The sequence below is a fragment of the Bufo gargarizans genome, chromosome 2, assembly GCF_014858855.1.
Source record: "Bufo gargarizans isolate SCDJY-AF-19 chromosome 2, ASM1485885v1, whole genome shotgun sequence".
NCBI lineage: Eukaryota > Metazoa > Chordata > Amphibia > Anura > Bufonidae > Bufo > Bufo gargarizans.
The window spans coordinates 593,335,248-593,357,444 of record NC_058081.1 but is presented as its reverse complement, the minus strand read 5'-3'; the positions used below and the strand labels follow the sequence as shown (position 1 = coordinate 593,357,444).

The following is a 22,197-nucleotide window of genomic DNA, read 5'->3' as shown; positions in this document are numbered from 1 at the left end:
CGTTTAAAGGCTCTCACAAGCGGCCCCGAACGGATCCTAATGCATTCTGAGTGGATAATTTGGCCTCCGTTCCGCTCAGCAGGCGGACACCCGAACGCAGCTTGCAGCGTTTTCGTGTCTGCCTGGCCGTGCAGAGCCAAACAGATCCGTCCAGACTTGCAATGCAAGTCAATGGGGACGGATCTGTTTGATGTTGACACAGTATGGTGCAATTGCAAACTGATCCGTCCCCCATTGACTTTCAATGTAAAGTCAGGAGTCCCTATTAATATACCATCGGTTCAGAGTTTTCTCCAATCCGATGGTATATTTTAACTTGAAGCGTCCCCATCACCACGGGAACGCCTCTGTTAGAATATACCATCAGATTTGAGTTAGATCGTGAAAACTCAGTTCCGACAGTATATTCTAACTAAGAGGCGTTCCCATAGTGATGGGGACGCTTCAAGTTAGAATGTACTAAGAACTGTGTACATAACTGCCCCCTGCTGCCTGGCAGCACCCGATCTGTTACAGGGGGCTGTGATCCGCACAAATAACCCCTCAAGTGCGGCCCCCCCTCCCCTAATTAAAATCACCCCCCCAATCATTGGTGGCAGCGGAAAGTTCCGAATTTTAGAAGCATTATACTTGCCTGCGCTGTCTGTGGCCGGTCGGGCGCTCCTCCTACTGATAAGTGACAGGTCTGTGCTAGAAGCAATGCGCTGCACAGACCTTTCACTTACCAGTAAGAGGAGCGCCCGGCCGGCCACAGACAGCGCAGGTAAGTATAATGCTTCTAAAATTGCTAAGTAACCATGGCAGCCAGGACTGCAGTAGCGTTCTGGCTGCCATGTTAACCGATCAGAGCCCAAGCGATTAAACTGGGACTCTGATCGGAACTCTCCCCTGCCACCAATGATTTGGGGGGGGGGGGGGGTGATTTTAATTGGGGGGGAGGGGGGCCGCACTGGCCACCAATAAATTAAAACTGGGGTGGGGTGGGGGGGGTCTGGCCCCCTGCTGCCTGGCAGCACCTGATCTCTAACAGGGGGCTATGATACACACAATTAATTGGGGGGTTAATTGTGCGGATCACAGCCCCCTGTAAGAGATCGGGTGCTGCCAGGCAGCAGGGGGCAGTCATGTACACAGTTCTTAGTATATTCTAACTTGAAGCGTCCCCATCACTATGGGAACGCCTCTGTGTTAGAATATACTGTCAGATCTGAGTTTTCACGATGTGAAAACTCAAATCTGAAAAAGCTGTCTAATGCAGACGGATCAGTTCTGAACGGATGCAAGCGTTTGCATTATAGGTGCGGATCCGTCTGTTCAGATACCAGACGGATCCGCACCGAACGCAAGTGTGAAAGTAGCCTTAGCTGTTAAAACTGATGTGCTGGGTGACAGAAATGATCCCATAGAAAACCATGTTATTAGTTCTGGAATCTGAAGCTAGAATACATGTATGGGCCTATGAGAACCTAGCCTTTTTAGGAGATCTGGTGACGTACCAAGCTCTCTTTAGGGACTGCTAGGCGAAGGCTTCTGCCCAGCAGTGAGCCTGGTCACCAGCACTAATGGGTGGGTTTTAGCGGTGCCCTAGCCTGTAAAACGGCTAGGACATCACTAAAGCCCGCCCATCAGAACCGGGAACTATGCTGGGTGGAAGCCTCTGCCTAGCAGTGTACAAAAGAAAACAAAAAAGCCCTTGCCTTGCACGATCTAGCGTAGGGCAAGGGAGAGCATTGGAGCATGAAATGGGTGAAGAAACGGTTATGTCAGGGTTCAGCTTTGATCCCGGACAACCCCTTTAAGGGATATTTCAGCTCTAACAGCGGAGGAGTAGAGGGAGGTGGAGACTCTTACTTGTTCTTAGTGGTTAGTGCCTGTGATTTACTTATTCAAACAAAATTCCAACGTATGTTTCTGTTGCCAGGCGGACGTAGGAACGTACAAGCACTTAGGGGTGGGCGATATAAACGATATACGATATAAATTCGGGCGACTATATAGATTTTGTCTATATCGCTATATATGACCACGGAGCGGTAGTAAATTGAAGAAGCTTCTCACTCACCACTCTGTGGCCTCCCGACTCTGCACCGCGTTGCACTGGCCAGGACCTTGCGTGCATGCATCGTCAGGAAAGAGAAGTATATTAGCAGGGGCCCGGGGGGGGGGGCGGCGGTGGATGGCATGGGGCTGATGGTGCTGGCTGGGGGACATGGATGATTGCAAATAGCAATGGTATGGGGCTGATGCCGCTGGATGGGGGACATGGATTATGGTGGTGGCAATGTCATGGGGCTGATGGTGCTGGCTTGAGTACATGGATGATGGCCAATAGCATGGGGTTGATGGTGCTGGCTGGGGGAAGAAAATAATATATCGCGGTATATCGTTATATCGCACATGCTTCAAATTATATAGCGATATAGATTTTAGGCCATATCGCCCAGCCCTACATGCACAATAAGTGCATCCTATTCCTGCACCCCCTCTTCCAATTTCCTAGGATCCCTACTCCCCAGATTTGTCTGCTTGGCATTATGTAAGATGTGGTAGGAGAGGCATATGATAAGCTTTTGTTTTGCTTTGTTCTTTTTTGTGTTTGGAAAATGTTGATTGTGTCTTGGAAATCCACTGCCTCGCCTAGTCTGACTCACTGGATTCAGTTAGTTAATAAGTATGTTCCATTGTACAAAACTCCTGTATGTTAATAGAAAGTGTCCTCAAAAAAGTTTCATTAAGTTTGGATGTGCTGGATGCTACTCCAGTCTAACTGCCTACGAGAATTGTCAGTGATATATGAAGCTTTGGAGACTCGTATGAATGAGAGCGAGACTGGGTATTCATTGTTTGTTCATGTTTATTTCATTTGTCTTTTTCTCTTGAAAACAATAAATAATGCTTTTAAAAAAAATTAAACTGCATATCAAAGGGACTTTAGGGGGAATTTATCATTCCCGCCTACGGCTGTTTCCTTGTATTAAAAAGTTTGCGGTTTTGCAAATTTCCAAATGCTATAACGTTTTTTTCTCTCCCATTCCATTGGGGGACACATACCATGGGTATAGCTTAGGCCATTACTAGGAGGAGACCCTATGCAAATAAGAAAAACAGGTCCTCCTCCACTGGCTATGCCCCCATGCTCCAACAGAAGGACCTCAGTTTTAGCTTGGTGTCGGATAAGGAGTTGACACTCCTGCTCCTGCAGGAGTGTCCCTGTCATTTTATTCTACTCCTGTTTTGTTTTTTTCTCAATAGAGGACGCAGGGTCGCATGGTGCGTCCCTGGTCTCTCAGTGGAGCGAGCGCCAGGGTCGAATGGATGTCCCTGGCTACCTCCATTTCACCCCCAGAAGATAAGTGGAACCGGGCTCGACCTGCAGCTCCGGCGGCCTACCAGATTCCAGGGTCACCTACTCCTACCCTCTATCCAGATCACTGCCACTCCTTGTGCCAGCAGACTGAAGAGGTGAACCCTACTGGTCTGGAGCAGAGGGTGAAGACTGCAGGACACAGATAAGTACATGCGGCTCTCCTGCAAACCCCCCCCCCCCCCCCCCCGTGCTCCCTGTGTGACACGGTTTCTTAGGGCTTGCCTGTAGATCAGGGAGGACCTGCTGGGTTGAGAGGGAGGAGGGATTCCTTTTTGGGGCAGTGGCTATTACTCCGCAGCTCCAAGCTGCTGCGCCCCTCAGTTCTCCCCTGTTCGGCTCGGAGGACACGTTAACACCTGCACCTCTGGACGCCACTTTCGGAGCCGGGGTCTGTCTTTTTTTTTTTTTTTTTCAAACTTCCCGCGTGCGCGCGGGTTTCGCGCGATCTGTGACGTGACCTGGGGGCGGAGCCTATCGCGTCAGCTCCGGCGTTTCCGCTTTGCCTCAGCGCTTTCCTCTTTCGGCGGCTCTCAGGACTCCCACAAGAAGCCTTCCTTTAAGCCCCAACCTTCCTGGTGCCCGCGGGCACAATTCCAGGGGAGTTCTACCCGCCCCGCGGCTCCCAAGCAGTCCTCCGCCTGAAGGGGCCGTCTACTCTCCTTTCAGCAAGTCTGGAGAGCTCACGTTCAAGACGCCTGGGCCCTGAAAATTGTGACTTCCGGTTACAAAATAGAATTCGTTTCCAGGCCTCCGGAATGTTTCTTTCCTTCTCTTGTTCCGGGGGATCTGGCCTGAGCATCGGCCCTTTTACAAGCGGTCTCTTCCCTTCTGGACCGGGGAGTAGTTGCCCCAGTTCCTCTGGAGGAACAGGGCACAGGGTTCTACTAAATCTCTTTGTAGTACCAAAGAAGGAGCGTTCTGTGCGTCCGGTCCTAGACCTAAAGCTATTAATCCGTTATTGCTTCTCTTCTTCCAGGGGAGTTCCTCGCGTCGGTGGACATCCGGGACGCCTATCTGCATGTCCCTATCGCAGGATCTCCCCACAGAGTCGCCATTGGCGGCCGTCATTATCAGTTCGTCGCCCTTCCCTTTGGGTTGGCAACAGCCCCTCGGGTATTCACAAAAATCTTGGCGCCGCTCATGGCGCTTCTCCGTACCAGGGGCATATCTCTGTTGCCCTACCTGAACGACATACTGATAAAGGCTCCCTCTCGTCCCCAGGGCCGAAGACAGCGTCAGGATCACTGTTCAGACTCTGCAACAGTTCGGCTTGCTGATCAAGTCCTCTCTCCAACCTTCCCAGAGGGTAACCTTCCTGGGGATGATTATGGACACCACTGCAGCCCGGGTATTCCTTCCAGATTACAAGTCCTCTCTGATACGGGAGTCGGTGTCTCGCCTTCTGCACTCCCAGTGTCTCTCCATCCGGAAGTGCATGCAGGTTCTGGGGCTTATGGTGGCCTCCTTCGAGGCAGTCCCCTTTTGCCCAGTTTCACACTTGGCCTCTGCAGCAGGCGATCCTGTCCTTCTGGGACAGAACATCTCGGGGTCTAGACCCTCGGATCCGCCTACCTCCTCGGGTTCACATGGAACTCCAGTGGTGGCTGTCCCCTCAGAATCTGACTTCGGGGAGATCCTTCCTTCCAATCTCCTGGACAGTTGTCACCACCGATGCCAGTCTCTTGGGTTGGGGTGGCGTTCTCCGGGCACGGATGGTTCAGGTGGAAGCCCGCCTTCCGATCAACATACTGGAGCTCAGAGCAATTATCCTCTCTCTGTCTCATTGGACACCTCTCCTGGCGGGTCACCCGGTAAGGGTTCAGCCGGACAATGCCACAGCCGTGGCTTAAATCAATCATCAGGGCAGGACCCGCAGCCGGACGGTGATGCAGGAGGTGAAAAATATCCTCCAGTGGGCGGAGGCTCACGTTCCAATACTGTCTGCAGTGTACATCCCAGGGGTCGAAAACTGGACGGCGGACTTCCTCAGTCGCAGCAGGGTGAATCCGGGAGAGTGGTCTCTGCATCCGGATGTATTCGCCGTTGGGGCCGCCCGGACGTGGACTTGATGGCGTCCAGGCTGAACAACAAGGTCCCCACGTTCCTGGCCCGAGTTCGGGATCCGGAGGCGTATGGGGTGGACGCTCTTGTCTCCGTGGCAAGACTTCGCACTCCGCTATGTCTTCCCACCACTGCCTCTACTCCTAAAGGTTCTTCACAGGGTCGCGGCCGAAGGAATCACGACCATCCTCATTGCCCCCGATTGGCCTCGCCGCGCCTGGTTCTCGGAGGTCACCCGAATGCTGGCAGACGTTCCGTGGCCTCTTCCTCTCAGGGAGGACCTGCTGTCTCAAGGACCGCTCTTCCACCAGAATTTACAGCCACTTTGTTTAACGGCGTGGCTGTTGAGACCATCTTGAAGAAGAGGGGATTCTCGGACTCTGTCGTGAAGAACATGATCAAAGCCAGGAAGCCAGCTTCCTCCCGGATATATTATCATACCTGGAAGGCCTTTCTTTCCTTTTGCGAGAAGATAGGCGTTTTTCCCCTTCGTTTCTCCGTTCCGGTGGTCCTCTCCTTTCTCCAGTCGGGCCTTGAAATGGGAATGTCCCTGAGCTCTCTGAAGGGTCAGGTCTCCGCTCTGGCCATTTTCTTTCAGCGGTCTCTGTCTCTGCTCGGTCCGGTAAGGACCTTTCTACAGGGGGTGGCACATTCGGTCCCTCTGTATGTTCCTCCCCTGCCCCCCTGGGATCTGAACCTGGTTCTGTCTTGCCTCCAGGCGGCTCCTTTTGAGCACCTGTGGGAAATTTCCGAGTCTTCTCACCTGGAAGGTGGTCTTTTTGGTGGCCATCACCTCTATCAGGAGGGTATCGGAGGTGGCCGCCCTTTCCTCTAAGGACCCCTTTTTGGTCTTCCACAAGGATAAGGTGGTACTGCGACCAGTCCCTTCTTTTTTGCCAAGGTGGTCTCCGCCTTCCACCTTAATGAGGACATAGTCCTCCTTTTGCCCCTCCCCGGCGAACCCCAAGGAGCGCAGCTCTCCATTCTCTTGCTGTTGTCTGTGCTTTGCGGGTGTACCTGTCGGTTACTGCCCCCTTTCGCCGCTCGGACTCCCTTTTCGTGGTTCCCGAGGGGCCTCGTAAGGGTCTTCGGCCTCCGTGGTCACCGTAGCTCGGTGGATTTGGTCGGCTATTGCCATGGCCTATCGGTCCCGGGGTAGGGTTCCTCCGGCTGCGGTTACAGCGCACTCCACCAGATTGGTGGGGGCCTCCTGGGCTAGGTGCAATTGAGCCTCTGCATCACAGCTTTGTAAGGCGGCCACCTGGTCGTCCTTGCATACCTTTACAAAGTTTTACCAGCTGCACTCTGTGGCTTTGGCTGATGCTGCCCTCGGGCACCAGGTATTGCAGGCTGTGGTTCCTGTTTAACCGTTGGACGTTTTCCCTCTGGAGGTGCTGGTCTTTCCACCCCATGGACTGCTCTAGGACGTCCCATGGTCTGTGTCCCCCAATGCAATGGGCGAGAAAAGGAGATTTTTTGTGAAACTCACCTGTGAAATCTTTTTTCTCGTCTTTTCCATTGGGGGACACAGCTCCCACCCATTCTTGTCTGTTGCAGGAGGGGTTGGTTCAATTCTGTTGGGACCTTGTGGTTAACGGCCCGATGGCGGTATTCCTCGGTTCTGTTTTTCTTTGTTAATATTTTTTTGGTCTCCTTCTCCTACTGCTTTTGCACTCGCTGAGGTCCTCCTGTTGAAGCATGGGGGTATAGCCAGTGGAGCTGTTTTTTCTTATTTGTATAGTGTCTCCTCCTAGTAATGGCCTAAGCTATACCCATGGTCGGTCTGTGAAGGTTCTCATTTATCCAGGTCATGGTATATATCTGTAAAGAATAAATCAAGGCAACTATAATGCTGTCTTGACACCTTTTTCTGGGAAGTCTTTATCACCTACTGACTCCAATTAGGATAATGGAATCAACACCTTTGACCCAATGCTGGGTATAATTACCAGATGTGGATTCAGTTACATATTTATTCCCAGAATTTTTGTACAATCACTCAGAATTGAGAAAGCTCGTTGGAAGAACGAGTGAAACGTTTTCAAGAAAATCTACAGTACGTCCAGTTGCCTTGATTTATTCTTTACAGATATATACCCATGGTCTGTGTCCCCCAATGGAAAAGACGAGTAAAAGATTTTACAGGTGAGATTTTACTGCCGTTTTTACGCCATCCTTGCCATGTTTTTAAAAAGGGTGCAGGGTGTGGGTGGGGCCATTGACACAGGCACATTTTAACATTACAAGTAGTCCCTCCCCCTTAGTGACCAGCCATATGCCATTTTACAGCAGTCACTAAGGGGCCTTAGCCTGGGCTTCTGCTCTAATGTTCTGAATCAGCAAAGTGCTGATTCTGGAAGTTTAGATGCCACAGTCAATAACAACCATGGCATCTAACCAGAATACAGAGGTAGCGGACTCTGTCTCTGTCATTTGTGTGATGCTGATGTCTCTGCACAGTAGCCTGGGAGCAAATGAAGTCACCAGGTCTGCCTCCAGTGTTTCCTAGAAGGCAGCGCCTCTCTGGCACAGCCTGCTGGTGACTCAGTATAGCACTAACGGTATAATTCTCTTGTACTACATAAGCAGTACCCGAGAATTATAGAAGAAGTGGTCAAAAGATTGTCTATTAAAATCCCCTTGTGGTTTAAAAAAATAAATAATCTTAAATAAAAATCCTCCAAGTTGAAAACTATACCTTCTTCAATGGAAAAACTGTAACAATAAAACCCCCTTCACATTTTTAGCATTGCTGTGTCCGTAACCACCCGCACTACCCAAATATCTTGCCATGAAAATTATGCCGTTAAAAAAAAAAAAAAAAAAAGCGAAAGTTGCCTCTTCACCACAAAAAAAGTAATAAAAAGCTATCAAAAAGTGCTATGTACCCCAAAATGATACTAATAAAACCTACAAATTGTCCCACAAAAATCAAGCCCTCACACAGCTCCATAGAAAGAAAAGTAAAAAAGTTTTTGGGATTGGGATGCAGCGATGCAAAAACATTTTCCTTTTTATTTTTTAAAGTGTTTTTATTGGGCAAAAGTGGTAAAACATAAAAAAACAAACCGATATATATTTAGTATTGCTGTAATTGTAGTGACCCAGAGAGTAAAATTGGGCTACTTTCACACTGGCGTTTTGAATTCCGTTTGTGAGATCTGTTTCAGGAATCTCACAAACGGTTCAAAACTGATCAGTTTAGCCCAAATGGATTCTGAATGGATAAGGATCCGTTAAGAATGCATCAGTTTAGCTCCGTTCCACCTCCATTCTGCTCTGGATGCGGACACCAAACGGCTCCGTCCTGACTTACAATGTAAGTCAATGGGAGCGGATCCGTTTTCACTGACACAATATGGTGCAGTTGAAAACTGACTTTCAATGTAAGTCAGGACAGATCCGTTTTGACTTAGTTCTTCATAATGCAAACAGATCCGTTCTGAATGGATACAATCGTTTGCATTATCGGTGCGGATCCGTCTGTGCAAATACCAGACGGATCCGCACCTAACGCAGGTGTGAAAGCCTTAGCATGTTATTGATGCCAAAAAATGAACACTGTAAAAAGCCCCCCCCCCCCAAAAAAAAAGTTAATAATCTTTATTTCACTTGTACCTTGGGGTCTCCAGATTGCACTTTTATTTTATTTTTTTGTATTTATGGGGTTATTTATCAAACTGGTGTAAAGTATAACTGGCTTAGACTACATGCACACGACTGTGCCGTTTTTTGCGGTCCGCAAACTGCGGATCCGCAAAAAGCGGAAGCCTCCAGTGTGCCTTCCGCAATTTACAGAAAGGCGGCCCATTGTAGACATGCCTATTCTTGTCCGCAAAACTGACAAGAATAGGACATGCTATATTTTTTTTTTGCAGGGCTACAGAACGGTGCAACGGATGCGGGCAGCACATGGAGTGCTGTCCGCATCTTTTGCGGCCCCATTGAAGTGAATGGGTCCGCATCCGAGCCAGCTCTACTTTACACCAGTTTGATAAATGACCCCAATAGTTCTTACTTTTAATATTTATGTGTAAAGTAGTATTTTACACCTTTATCTGAATGAAGCAATAAGTTACCTAGCGTTAAATGTTTTTAAGGAAGTACCCAAAGGAAATGAAGGCATCGGTGCAAAGATATATGATTCGTAATGCAATTTTTTACAAGAAGTAGATATATCAGGCTGCGTAGTCTTTAATCTCAACTCTCCCTACGGTTTGCGGCTTGTAGTTTTCTCTACTTCCCTGTCTGTAAAAAAACGAATGGTGATATTTACACATTATTCCTCATACCCAGGCATGTAGCTTTGAAGCAATGTTTTGTGTGCCTTCAACTTGCTTGGAGACATTAATAGTTAATGTACGAGTTTAGCAGTTTCCTGTTGCGTTTTTTGGCGTATTAATATTCCCTCCTAAATTATGAAAGCTCTGTCATGTTTTTTCCTTGTTTGACAAAAGTTCTAAAGAGCGTGGTTTTAAAAATGTATATATCTCAAGTGATGTGAAAATATATATATATATATATATATATATATATATATATATATATTTTTTATCCAGATTTTTTTTAACTTTTGGTTGCTCGTTACGATTAAACCCCTTTTTCCATAAAGAGGGGCATATTGCGCAGGATAGACCATCAATATAAGTTCAGCGGGGGGGGGGGGGGGGGGGGGGTCTGACTCCTGGTATTCCCACCGATTTAGCTGTTTGAGGAACCCGCATCACTTACCAGACCACTGAATGCTGCAGCTTACCAAACACAGCGCTGTCCATTGGTTTGGAAGATGACTAAGAGTTCATGGAGCACTGTGATCTCTTCGTACAGCAGATCGGTAGGGTGTCAGGATTTGGACCGATCAGATATTGATTATCTAGCCAGAGAATTGACCATCGCTTTTTCTGGAGAACCACTTTAACATCCAAGATGCAACAGTCAATAGTGACTGTAGTATCTAGGCCAGGGATCAGCTGCTGTGAAAGTACAACTGCCAGCATGCACACTTACTTGGCTGTTCAAAATAGTTAATCACCCCTACCTGCTCTACCTCACAGTGGCTTCACCTATACTAGCAGATTGACGTAACGCAGTGAGAAGAACTCCAACTGAGATGCAAGACAGATGCATAAAACCGGATTCTTTATTTCTGTGCGAGATACAAGAAGATAAAATGTTGACGCGTTCACACGTGCAAAAACACTGAGCCAATAAGGATCTCTGAACGTCATGGATTAGTTGATTATTCCAATTAGGGTTCAGCAAATCAACTTCGAATGCTTAATCTGAAGTCGATTCGCATAAAACTTTGTTAGAATACGGTACGGAGTGAGCGCTCCGTACAGTATTAGAATGTATTGGCTCAGATGAGCCAAAGTTATTGCTTTGCGAAGTCTCGCGAGACTTCGGGTAATGTTGTAAATTAATTTCTACTGTAAAAAACCTTGCTACTGAACTATGGTTCGGTACCAAAATACCACCTGGAACCGAACCTGTGTTCGGTAGCAAGGTTTTTTATTAGTAGAAATTAATTTATGAAGTTATTACCCGAAGTCTTGTTAGACTTCGCAAAGTATTAACTTTGGCTCATCGGAGCCAATATGTTCTAATACTGTACGGAGCGCTCGCTCCATATAGTATTTGAACAAAGTTTTATGCGAATTGACTTCGGATGAAGTATCCGAAGTCGATTCACTCATCCCTAATTCCCTACTTGTACAAAACTTGGAGTTGGATTGAAGAAATAAAGGAATGAACTGGAAAAGAAATGCAAGCACTGTTTAATGTCACATGTTGGGTTTTTAAAGATGCAGCGTGGGCCCCATAGCAACAGGGTGCCTGCTGTTTTATATAGCAGGCTCCCACAGCTAATGTCTGCGACCGGCGGTAATGCCGATCGTGGACATTTAACCTCAGATGCCGTAGTCAAACCTGACCACAGCATCTGAGCATGTGTATTACTGGAAGTGCGCTCTTCCAGTAATGCTCTGGCTCCCCCATGTGGCGATTGGAGGAGCCGGGTCTTGTGTGCAGCAGCCCCTGTCTGAGAGAATGACAGGAGGCTGCTGCACAGTGTTATCTATGGAGCCCATGCCTGTAGCGGGGCTCCATAGGAAACTAGTAAAATCATTATAGACTCTATAGACATTATAATACGCTACTGTATTGGAGTCTGAGAATAGCAATCTAATGATTACTTGTTAACTATAAAAAAAAAAAAAAAAAAAATAACAATTCAAATCAAATACCCCAAAATGAGAATTAAAAAAATCGCCCATATTAATCCTATATGGAAAAAGGCAAAACCAAAAAAGTGTCAAAATCGATGATTCGCCACTTTTTGGTCACTTCTCCTCCCACGAAAAATTAGATAAATAGTGATCAAAAAGTTGCACTCCAGAAAGGTATCAATGAAAAGTATAGATCACTACGCAAAAAAAATTAGCCCTCATACAGCTCCGCAAACATAACTACAAATTTATAGGGGCCAGAAAATGACGACAAAAGATTTTTTTTCAAGATTTTTTTTTTATCTTTTTGATTTACTTTTTTGTATTAAAATGCAAGAAAAATTATACATATGTGGTATTGCTGGATTCGTATTGACCTGGAAAATAAAGATCACAAGTCAGTTTTACCACATAGTGAACATTGTAATAAAAACCGAAAACTGTGGCAATTCCACCCTATTTGGATTTTTTTCTTATTACATTATATGCACTATTAAATGGTGGCATTAGAAAAAAAACAACTTTTCCTGCAAAAATGGCAATGTGAATGGAAAAATATAAAAATTATGGCTCTGGGAAGGCGGGGAGTGCAAAAGGCAAAGGTGAAAAAACTTCCGGGATAAAAGGGTTAAAGTATTGGTGGTACATACTGCATATGGTGCAGCCCTTTATTGACAGGGCCAGGTGTAATCGAGCTTACACTGCATGTCCCTTTCAAAGTTCAGAGGGTGTGACAGTTGCAGAGAGAGCAGAGCCTCTAGGTGTAATGGTAACGCCCCCATTGCTCCTAGAGGCTCATTTGCATATATTAAAACATAATTTTTCTCAGCAATGCGGACACATATGAAGATGGGACCAACACAGATGCCTTCAGCTGCCAAGTGCACATGTAACAGGTCAGCCAGTGTCATAGGGACAAATCTGCTGACAGATGTTTTTAAGAAGTCTTTCAAGGAGCACAAACATTTGATAATTTTTTATTTATTTTTTTATTTCACCCTCCCTGCTAATTTTCCACAAAGAAACAGATGCTAAAGTGTGCAGATAAATCTGTGCCGTCCTTGGATACAGTGTAGTGCTGTTTAGTAAGTGATTCAATTATCCGATCTGAGGGAGTTGAAGAATAACAAGTCCATAACATGTATACTACTATTTTGGCTCAAGAACAAAGATAAAGGTGCTATAAATGCAGTCTTCCCTTTGAAGTCTTCTTTAGAGGAGAAATTCCAGCCAAATTGCCAAATCCAATGTAATCTCCTTTTCAGCCTGTTACCTTTTGATGAATCTTATGAGTTCACGCCTAGATATTCACTGGTCAAGGTCTCACTCCATTGCTGGTTAATCAGTACAGTCTTGTGCTGGTTGTATCCAATGCTAATGCATTAATAGTTTATTGAGCGGGTCAGTCAGTAAGTATCTTTCATCACTTCTGTAAGGGCGCATGCGCACGACCGTATATATTTTGCTGTCTGCAAAACGCGGATCCACCAAAAGTTCTGTTGATGTCCGTGTGCATTCTGTATTTTGTGGAACGGAAAAGCTGGCCCCTAATAGAACAGTCCTATCCTTGTCCGTTATGCAGACAATAATAGGACATGTTATATTTTTTTGCCGAACGGACATTCAGAAATGGAATGCACACGGAGAATCTTCAGTTTTTTTGTGTGGACCTATTGAAATGAATGGTTCTACATATGGTCTGCGAAAAAAACAGAATGGACACAGAAAGAAAATGCATTTGTGTGCATGAGCCCTAAAAGACATGATCGAATGTGGGAAGGTGAAAAAAAGTATAGTGCCTGTAAAAGGATTAATTTATAAATTTTTACACCTACAACTGCCTCTTTCCTTTTAATGGTATGATCAGTCAAGTTTTTTTTCCAGTCTTTCAGTAAAATTATAGAAAACTATAGCTGTTTAAAAAAAAAAAAAAAAAGTTAAAGTTAACTGATCACATTATGGAGATATAGTACAAGGGAGCCCACTACGTCCGGCTGTCCCCCAAGGGCAATGTAAATCTGAAGCTGACCATCAGTGAACTGAGAATTAAATTTCTTGATTTTGTAACTTGAATGGATTCTGGAGTTGTAGTGAGGTCCATACCGTGGGACTACATGGGTCTCTGTGGACTGGTTCTTAGTTGCAGAAACCAAGGTCATACGTACCACAGAGGCAACACATACTGTACCTGTTCTGTGGGGCACCTGGAGACGTGGGAACCATTCCTGGTTGATCTGTCCACCTGAGTTGTGAGAAGTGGACCTGGCTTGTGGCCTCTGGATGCTGCAAATTTTGACAAACTAGGAGTGGGAATTGTAGTTAAGGTACCATCGCTTCATGCTGCAAGGAGTCAAGCTTCACCTTAAAGGGCTTAATTTCCATCTTTACTTTTGACTGAGACCTAGAATACAATAAGATACCTTGGAAGGTGTTCAGAATTATGTAGAACTACGTCCATGGTGACCATAGTTCAGTGCTACAGCCTTGCGGGTTATAAACACTTCTCCTGATGGTAAATGGAGCTTTTCTGATGATCACGCTTTATTAGGAAAGTGATATGTGGTGTTTCATCGACCATGAGAAGCTGGTGTAGTGTGAAGTTGTTATATGTACCGCTAAGAACCATCAATAAAGCTCCTCTTTTAAATATGGGTGGGCTTCTCTGTTTAGTTCACCATCGCTACCCATTGCCTCCCCCTTTTGTTTGACAGTCCCTGAGATTTCAGAACCAGTAGCAATGGTAAGGAGAAGCCAGGTCACCTGACCGAGCTACCCCGCCCATGGTGCACCGAAACTGTATTTGCATAAAAGTAAGAATAATCTCTCTCAGGATTAGGAGACCAGATTTTTCATGAGGTATTAGTGACGGTGATGATTGGGAGACACATTAGATGTACAAATCCGCCTTGGGGCAGCTAGACTATTCCTTTTTCCCCTTTTAGCATAAACTGTGTGCTTGGCTGATACAAGTGCAGGGTTTCCAGGCAAAGTGGTGTCGGCAGAACAAACTTTTGGCCTCCCGTTTTTCTTATATGTATAGCAGGTGAAAAGCGAGCTTGAAACGTATACTGTAATATCAGCCACTTCAGGCATATGTGGTGTGGGGCAGATTCCTGCACTGCTTTCCAGGACTCTTTCATTACCATTGCAGCCAGGTGGATGGTGCGGCAGTGTAAAGCATAACTGTTGATTTTTGCTCTGGCTAAGAAAGTACTATTTCAGCTGATTAATTCATGAAATGCTCAACAATTATAACCATTAAAATTAAAATGAATTTTTCTTTTCTACCAGGTGACCCCTGCACAATTTCTTCACAAATGGAGCTGGAAGAAGCTTTCCGATTATACTCCATATATAAAGAGGAGGGCCTCAGCATTCACGGTAAAGAATTGCACCTTTGTTACAGCTCGCTACGTTTGTCACTTTTTGTCCAGAAAATGTGACCATGTGGAGCAGCTTTATGTTGCAGTTTCCTCTGCTGTCCTTGAAAAAGAATCATCTGCATTCTGGAGCGCTACCGAAAAACTGTCCTTGATGTAACTTTTTTCCTGTCCAGCTCATAGGTTTAACAAGACATGAATTCCTGATTACTCATGACTTGTGCAACACGTGCTTCACCCTGCAACGACCTTGGCATAAGATCTTGTAGCCATCCTAGATATTTACCATACTTAGGCCAACTGCACTAGACCGTATCCGTTTTGCTGTCTGCAAATCTCAGATCCGCAAATTAAGGGGTTAAAAAAAAAAAAAAAAAAACTTGTATACAAAACGGACAAGAATAGGACATGTACTGTCATTTGTGGCCCTGCTGTACAGACGCAGGCAGCGCACAGAGAATATCCGTGTACTGACTCTTTTTGCGGACCCGTAGAAATGATCAGCAAAAAACGTGGATTGGACACGGACTGAAAACATGGTTTTGTGCATGAGCCAGTTTTGATTTTGTATGAAATGTTTACTTGTTTTCACTGCGTGCCCAGTGGTATTGCCCATTGATGTATCCTGTATAGTGCACTCATGGGCCAACTAGCATTGTGTTGGACAGATAACCCCATGCATCATGTGAGTCCGGGCATTACTATAGCTACATGGTTGTAGAACACAGTAAAGGGACAGGGCAGTATACAGCATGTATCCATGGGTTAATAAAACATAATTGCCATGTTTAGTCCCGAGGATAGTCTATCAGTGTCTGACTTCTGGTAGTACCACCTCCCTTTGTTTACACGTGCACAGCGGCCACATGGATGGCTGTACTTGCTGTTGTAGCTCAGTCTCAATCATGTAGGTCTCTTTCATGGAGTCTTTCAATATGTGATGTGGCACCATCTATTGTATCCATGGGCGTAGCTATAGCAGGTGCAGAGTAAGCAGTTGCTACCGGGCCCAGGAGCCTGAGGGGGCCCAAAGACCCTTATGCCACATAAGTAGACACCGGTATTATAGAAAGTACATGCTGGGAGGACTCTGTTATAGATTTTGCACTGGGGCCCAGAAAAGTTAGCCCTCAGGCTGGAAGGAAGGGATTAGGTCAAGAATTTGGCGTAGAAGGAAGGGGGGCCCGTGTACAGCAGGAAGTCTGTGTGCTCCCCTAACCCTTGTCACAAAGCATGTTATAATCTAAATGAACATGTCATAATCTAAATGAAGTTTACCAGGGGCAGATTCCATTTAATTAACGTCCTCTGAATTTGTGCCTTTTAGTTCTGGAAGGTCTCCAAATTGGCACATGAATGTCAACAGAGCTTCCAAATAGTTCTCCATATTCATAAGGGTTATAGAATTCCAGGTTCATCTTGCCTGTGAAAGAAACCGTAACCTCTGGCCATCGTGGTCTCGGTCCCACCATGTGTTAAGTTCGCCATTAGGACTTTTCAGCTTGTGATGCACAGATTCAAGGCTCTTTGCATCAGCAATGTCCAGGATGGCCACCGCTTTCTTTCCACAGCCATAAATCATGATTAAGAATGCTTCAAAGCGGTTGGATGTGTCCTAGCCAAAATGACAATAAAGAAGAGATGAGTGGAATTCCATGCCTTTTGGAGAGAGATTCTTCAAAACTGAGACCTGATCACCACTTGGCATTGGATACATATTTATAAGGAAAAGCGAGACCCATGGGTGCTAAAAAAAAATACTTGTTAAGATGACATTATGTGCTTTGCAGACACGTTAGTGCCTTTTGACAAGGAATACATTGGGAATGATCTTCAATTTTTATTTAGATATATATTTTAAAGCGTAGCAACAATTCATTATCTACACAGGCGAGCCTGGAGCCTGTTTTTCTGCCACACATCCTTTATTTGCAGAGAGACGATTTATTCTTTGCTATTGGCATTGTTCAACATCTGCTGCATATGTAATTACTATTGTTCATGTTCTGCAGACAAGTCTCATCTCCTCATTTGCTCCTTTCAGTATGGCAACATAAAATATGTACAATGGAGGAGATTTATCCGTAGTGTTATGCCTCAACTGGCGCAAAATCCTTCAATTTTCAAGAAATGCCACTAGTGCCACCGTGTTCCTAGCTCAACCGTAACCGTAAAAACATCTGCCTAGTATTGTGTAGGTCCCCCTTGTGCCCCTTAATTTTTTTTTTTTTTTTTTTTTCCCCCCCTATCTTCTCAGAGCCATACTTTTTTAAATTTTGGGTGGAATTGGATTTAAAAAAATACACAATTTTGTCCCTACGGCGTTCCCTATGTGGCAAAACGGACCTATGCCCTTCATTCTCTGGGTCAGTCATTCTTGTGTTTTTAATACTGCAAAAAATAAAAACTTTAGAAAAAACAATTTTTTTCCTTTGTGTAGCCATTTTAAGACCCCTATTACTTTTTTAATTTTGTATACAGAGCTGTTTGAGGGCTCTTTTTTTTTTTTTTTTTTGCGAGACGATCTGTAGTGTTTATCGATACCGTTTTTTTTATTTGAGCATGTGCGTTTTTTTTTTTGTGGCACTTAAATGACAAAAATGGCTAATCAGTGATTTCGATTATTCCATTACGTGGAATATTTATAGGTTTTTTGTGTTTTAATACTGAAAAAATAATAAACTTTTTTTTACATTGCCATGTTCTGACCCCAATAACCTTTTTTTTTTTTTTTTTAGTTCTGTCTACTGAGCTGTATGGGGGCTCATTTGTAGGACTATCTGTAGTTTTTATTGATGCCATTTTGGAATGTGTGTGACTTTTTGCTGAAAAATTGCTATTTAGAATTTTTTTTTTATTTTTTTTCCTGTTACGCTGTTTACTGTTTGGGATAAGTATTTTTATATTTGAATAGTACGGTCGTTATCAGAAATGGCGATACCCATCTACTAAATAAATATTTCAAGCTATGTTGGATTGGCGATTGTTATGAAGTAATCAGTGTAATAATTTATCAAACATGGTCTGTTTTGTGACTCATTTAGCGATTTCTTGGCACCATTTTGGCAATTACACAAGTACAATTCTTGGTTACACATTTCTTTTGATGGCTCCCAGACCTATGGTAGATCAGCTCCAGTGCTCTTTTGCTGCATTTTCAATCACATGGGAGACATTTACTTTCTCCACCTATGGCTTCATGCACACGACAGTTGTGTGTTTTGCGGTCTGCAAATTGCAGATCCGCAAAACACGGATGGCATCCGTGTGCGTTCCGCATCTGCCAATTCTTGTACGCATAACGGACAAGAATAGGACAGGTTTGGAGGGAGACTTTTGGTGGGTCCTGTGTGCCAGGACTCGTTTTGATCAGTTCAGTCACTGGAACTGCCTGCCGGATCTGGCAATCCTGACGCAAACTGATGGCATTTGTCAGATGGATCCGGATGCTGATCCGTCTATATATATATATATATTGTTTGCATTTTTAAAGGTCTGCGCATGCCAGATCCGGCACAAATACACTTCAATGTAAATTAATGCCGGCGGTATTTTCTCCGTCCAAAAAACATAAGAGGGACTGAACTGATGCATCCTGAACAGAATGCTCTCCATTCAGAATGTATTGAGCCCCAGGACAGAACTCGACACTGGAAAAGAAAAACGCTAGTGTAAAAGTACCCTAAAACTAGTATAGAATAAAGATGTATTTATTATCTTTTCATTGGTTGTATGGTGTTTATTTGTTTATTCGTTTATTCGTTGGAGGTTTTAAATGGTGCAGATTTGCTAAAGAAAACTGCTAAATCAATGATTAAGCTATATTAGAAAAATATAGGCTATTAAGAATATTTTTAAATCCTTTAATCCTTGACCACCGATGCCACCTCAAAGCATGCATGGCACAATGTTGACAGCAGGTAAAGAGGTAACAGTTAAAGCCAAGCATACGTTTTAATTTTATAAAAAGAAATAAATATTTTGGGTATAGCTCCATTAAAGTGAATTAGAACTGGTCAGTTAACAAGATGAGTGCACGATTTTTTTGATTTTTTTGATTTTTGTTTTGGTTAATGCTATCACTTGCTCCAATCCTGACATATCATTGTATTTTTATTTTTTTCCAGTATTTCCAAGCATACCAGAGAAGCCAGGCTTGCCTTGTCCAGGGGAAGACAGTGAGTAGTATTCAGTGAATGAAAAAATGCCTAGTATTGACTTCTGCCTGTGATAAATGAGTACTTGTACTGCTTACCCATTGAACTCAACTATAACCCATTATGCTGTAAGATACATGGCTCCCCCGATTTGTTGCATGCAGTCATGGCATCATATTTCATCTATAGAAGCAGCGAACACAGCTTTCTACTTCATGCAAAGGAATAACGTCTTTTTATTTTAAAGATGTCATTCTTATACCGCCTCTCGACGGGCAGTATAGTGTAGTGACTGACGCTGATTTCAGAGGTCTGTCACTTGCAGTGGGGAAAATAAGTATTTGATACACTGGCGACTTTGCATGTTTTCCCACCTACAAAGAATAGAGGTCTCAAATTTTTCCAACAAATATACGGTACTTTAAAACTGGTTGTCACTGGCGCTATACACCCTAATTTAGCAACTATACGATCGCTGGGTTACCGCAACAGTACCGCTACTGCTGCCTAAATGCCAAATACCAATATTATATATCTGGTCCTGCGCCATATACTCTCCCTCTTTTGTACAGGTGCCATTCTGTAGAGACACGTGCATGCATACAGCTTATTACAGGGGTAGGGTTTGCCTTGTTACACTCCGCTGTAGTCTGGGTGCACGTGTCGGTCTTCTCCTCAGTGCCGGTACTTGTACTCCAGGGTAGGGTAGTATGGGGGAGCGTGCCCCGGCCGGTGGCTCTGCTCCGTTCCCATACAAAAAAAAACACTTTTGCTCACCTGGAGCGGCTAGTGACGTCACTTTCTAAGCTTTTTAATTTTGTTGTTCCTGATTTTGTTGTGGATTTTCTGTTTGGAAACATTGTTGTAGTTTTTAGGGAAAAACCACTAATATATATCTCCTAGCAGACCCGGCTTCGCACGGGTATATTTCATCTATTTCATTTAATATTTGTGGTGTTTAAAAGATATGGATAGTATCCCCTATACCAGTGCAGTACCCAGCTCCCTTACAGTCAACTTCACAGCCCCCCAACACTTAACACGGACCCCCCCCCCCACAGTGCCCCGCCTCCTTAAAATGGGGTCTCCACAGCACCCCACCCCTTGACAGTGACCTCCACAGGGGACCGCCCCCTTAACAGTGACCTCTACAGCAACCAGCCCTTAACACTGTCCATAGGTTACATTCCCCTTAACTATGACCTCCACCATTCCTGGCCCCCTTAACAGCGACCTCCACAGCGACTGCCCCTTTAACAGTGACTGCCACAGTACCATGCTGCCTTAACAGTGACCTCACAGTACCCCGCTGCCCCTTTAACAGTGCAGTGACCTCCACAGCAGCCAGCCCTTTATTATTGACCTGCACAATACCCCGTGTCGTTAACAGTGATTTCCACAATAACCTGCCCCCTTAATAGTGACCTTTACAGAGCACAGTTCTCTTGCATTGTGAACTCCACAGCACTCCCCCCCCTTAGCAGTGACCTCCACAGCATCCCGCCCCCCCCTTAGCAGTGACCTCCACAGCATCTCCCCGAAGCCCATGTCAGGGTGAACACAACTATAACTATCAGGGTTCTGAGGCTGTGGGTGCCATGAGGTCATGAGTTATGGCTTCTGATATTGTGGTTGCTCCACAATTTTTTATATCTCCCTTCCAGGTTTTCATTAGTGTGCCCAAATGGCTTGTAATTAGCAGGCCAGTGTTAGGGTCCATTCACACGTCCACAAAAGGGTCAGCACCCATTCCGCAATTTTGCGGAACGGGTGCGGACCCATTCATTCTCTATGGGCCCGAACGTGAAGCGGAGAGCAGCCCCGAACTTCCGGGTTTCGGCCCTGAAATTCTGGTCCGCAGCTCCGCAAAAGATAGAACATGTCCTATTCTTGTCCGCAGCTGCGGACAAGAATAGGCATTTCTATAGGGGGTGCCGGCCGGGTGTGTTGCGGATCCGCAATTTGCGGGTCTGCAACACACCACTGACGTGTGAATGGACCCTTAAATAGAGCTTCCTCTGAGAAGGTGGAGTGTCTCATCTAGTTTTCAGACAGACTAGCACCTGGAGGTACAATTTGCACTTACTTAATAGATCCACAGCCACTGCTATACAATCAGCTATTGATAATACGTTTAGGAAAATATGAAATCTATCTATGTATCTATCTGTCTATTACCTCGGATTTCATTAGTGTGTTTCTGATGATGCCTTTCTTCCTGAAGGCAGATGCAGCAAAAGTACTGAAAACTTTCTTATCGCCTGCCCAGCGTGCTTCTCCACACATGCTTGAAGTCAAGGGGGCAGCGGCCTCCGTTTTTCAAGTCACGGTAACTGCGCCCCCTTCCCAGCCCCTTCGCTGTGTCTGACGGCACTTATGCAGAGAGTTTGGCAAAGCCAGCCGAACTGCTGGCTGTCAGTCACAATGAAGGGGCAGGGAAGGGGGCGTGGTTACCGTGACCTGAAACACGGAGGCCGCTCCCCCCTTGACTTCAAGCATGACTAGAGAAGTGCCGGGCAGGGGATAAGAAAGTTTTCAGTACTTTTGCTGCATCTGCCTTTAGGAAGAAAGGCATCATCAGAAACACACTGCTGACGGCTTCGGATTTTTTTGGGGGAGTTGATAGGTTCCCTTTAACTGTGACCTCCACAGCAGCCTGCCCCCTTAACTGTGACCTCCACAGCAGCCTGCCCCCTTAACTGTGACCTCCACAGCAGCCTGCCCCCTTAACTGTGACCTCCACAGCAGCCTGCCCCCTTAACTGTGACCTCCACAGCAGCCTGCCCCCTTAACTGTGACCTCCACAGCAGCCTGCCCCCTTAACTGTGACCTCCACAGCAGCCTGCCCCCTTAACTGTGACCTCCACAGCAGCCTGCCCCCTTAACTGTGACCTCCACAGCAGCCTGCCCCCTTAACTGTGACCTCCACAGCAGCCTGCCCCCTTAACTGTGACCTCCACAGCAGCCTGCCCCCTTAACTGTGACCTCCACAGCAGCCTGCCCCC

The 22,197-nt window shown here is 45.4% G+C and overlaps 1 protein-coding gene across 1 annotated transcript in view; it reads left to right on the top strand.

Annotated features, from left to right (window-relative positions):
• PRKCZ (protein kinase C zeta) overlaps positions 1-22,197 on the top strand; it is a 260,333-nt gene that overhangs the window by 67,575 nt on the left and 170,561 nt on the right. Inside the window, exons 4-5 of the mRNA XM_044281869.1 lie at positions 14,947-15,036; positions 19,163-19,213. Coding sequence (XP_044137804.1) covers positions 14,947-15,036; positions 19,163-19,213 — 141 coding nt within the window. The remainder of the gene's footprint in view (positions 1-14,946; positions 15,037-19,162; positions 19,214-22,197) is intronic.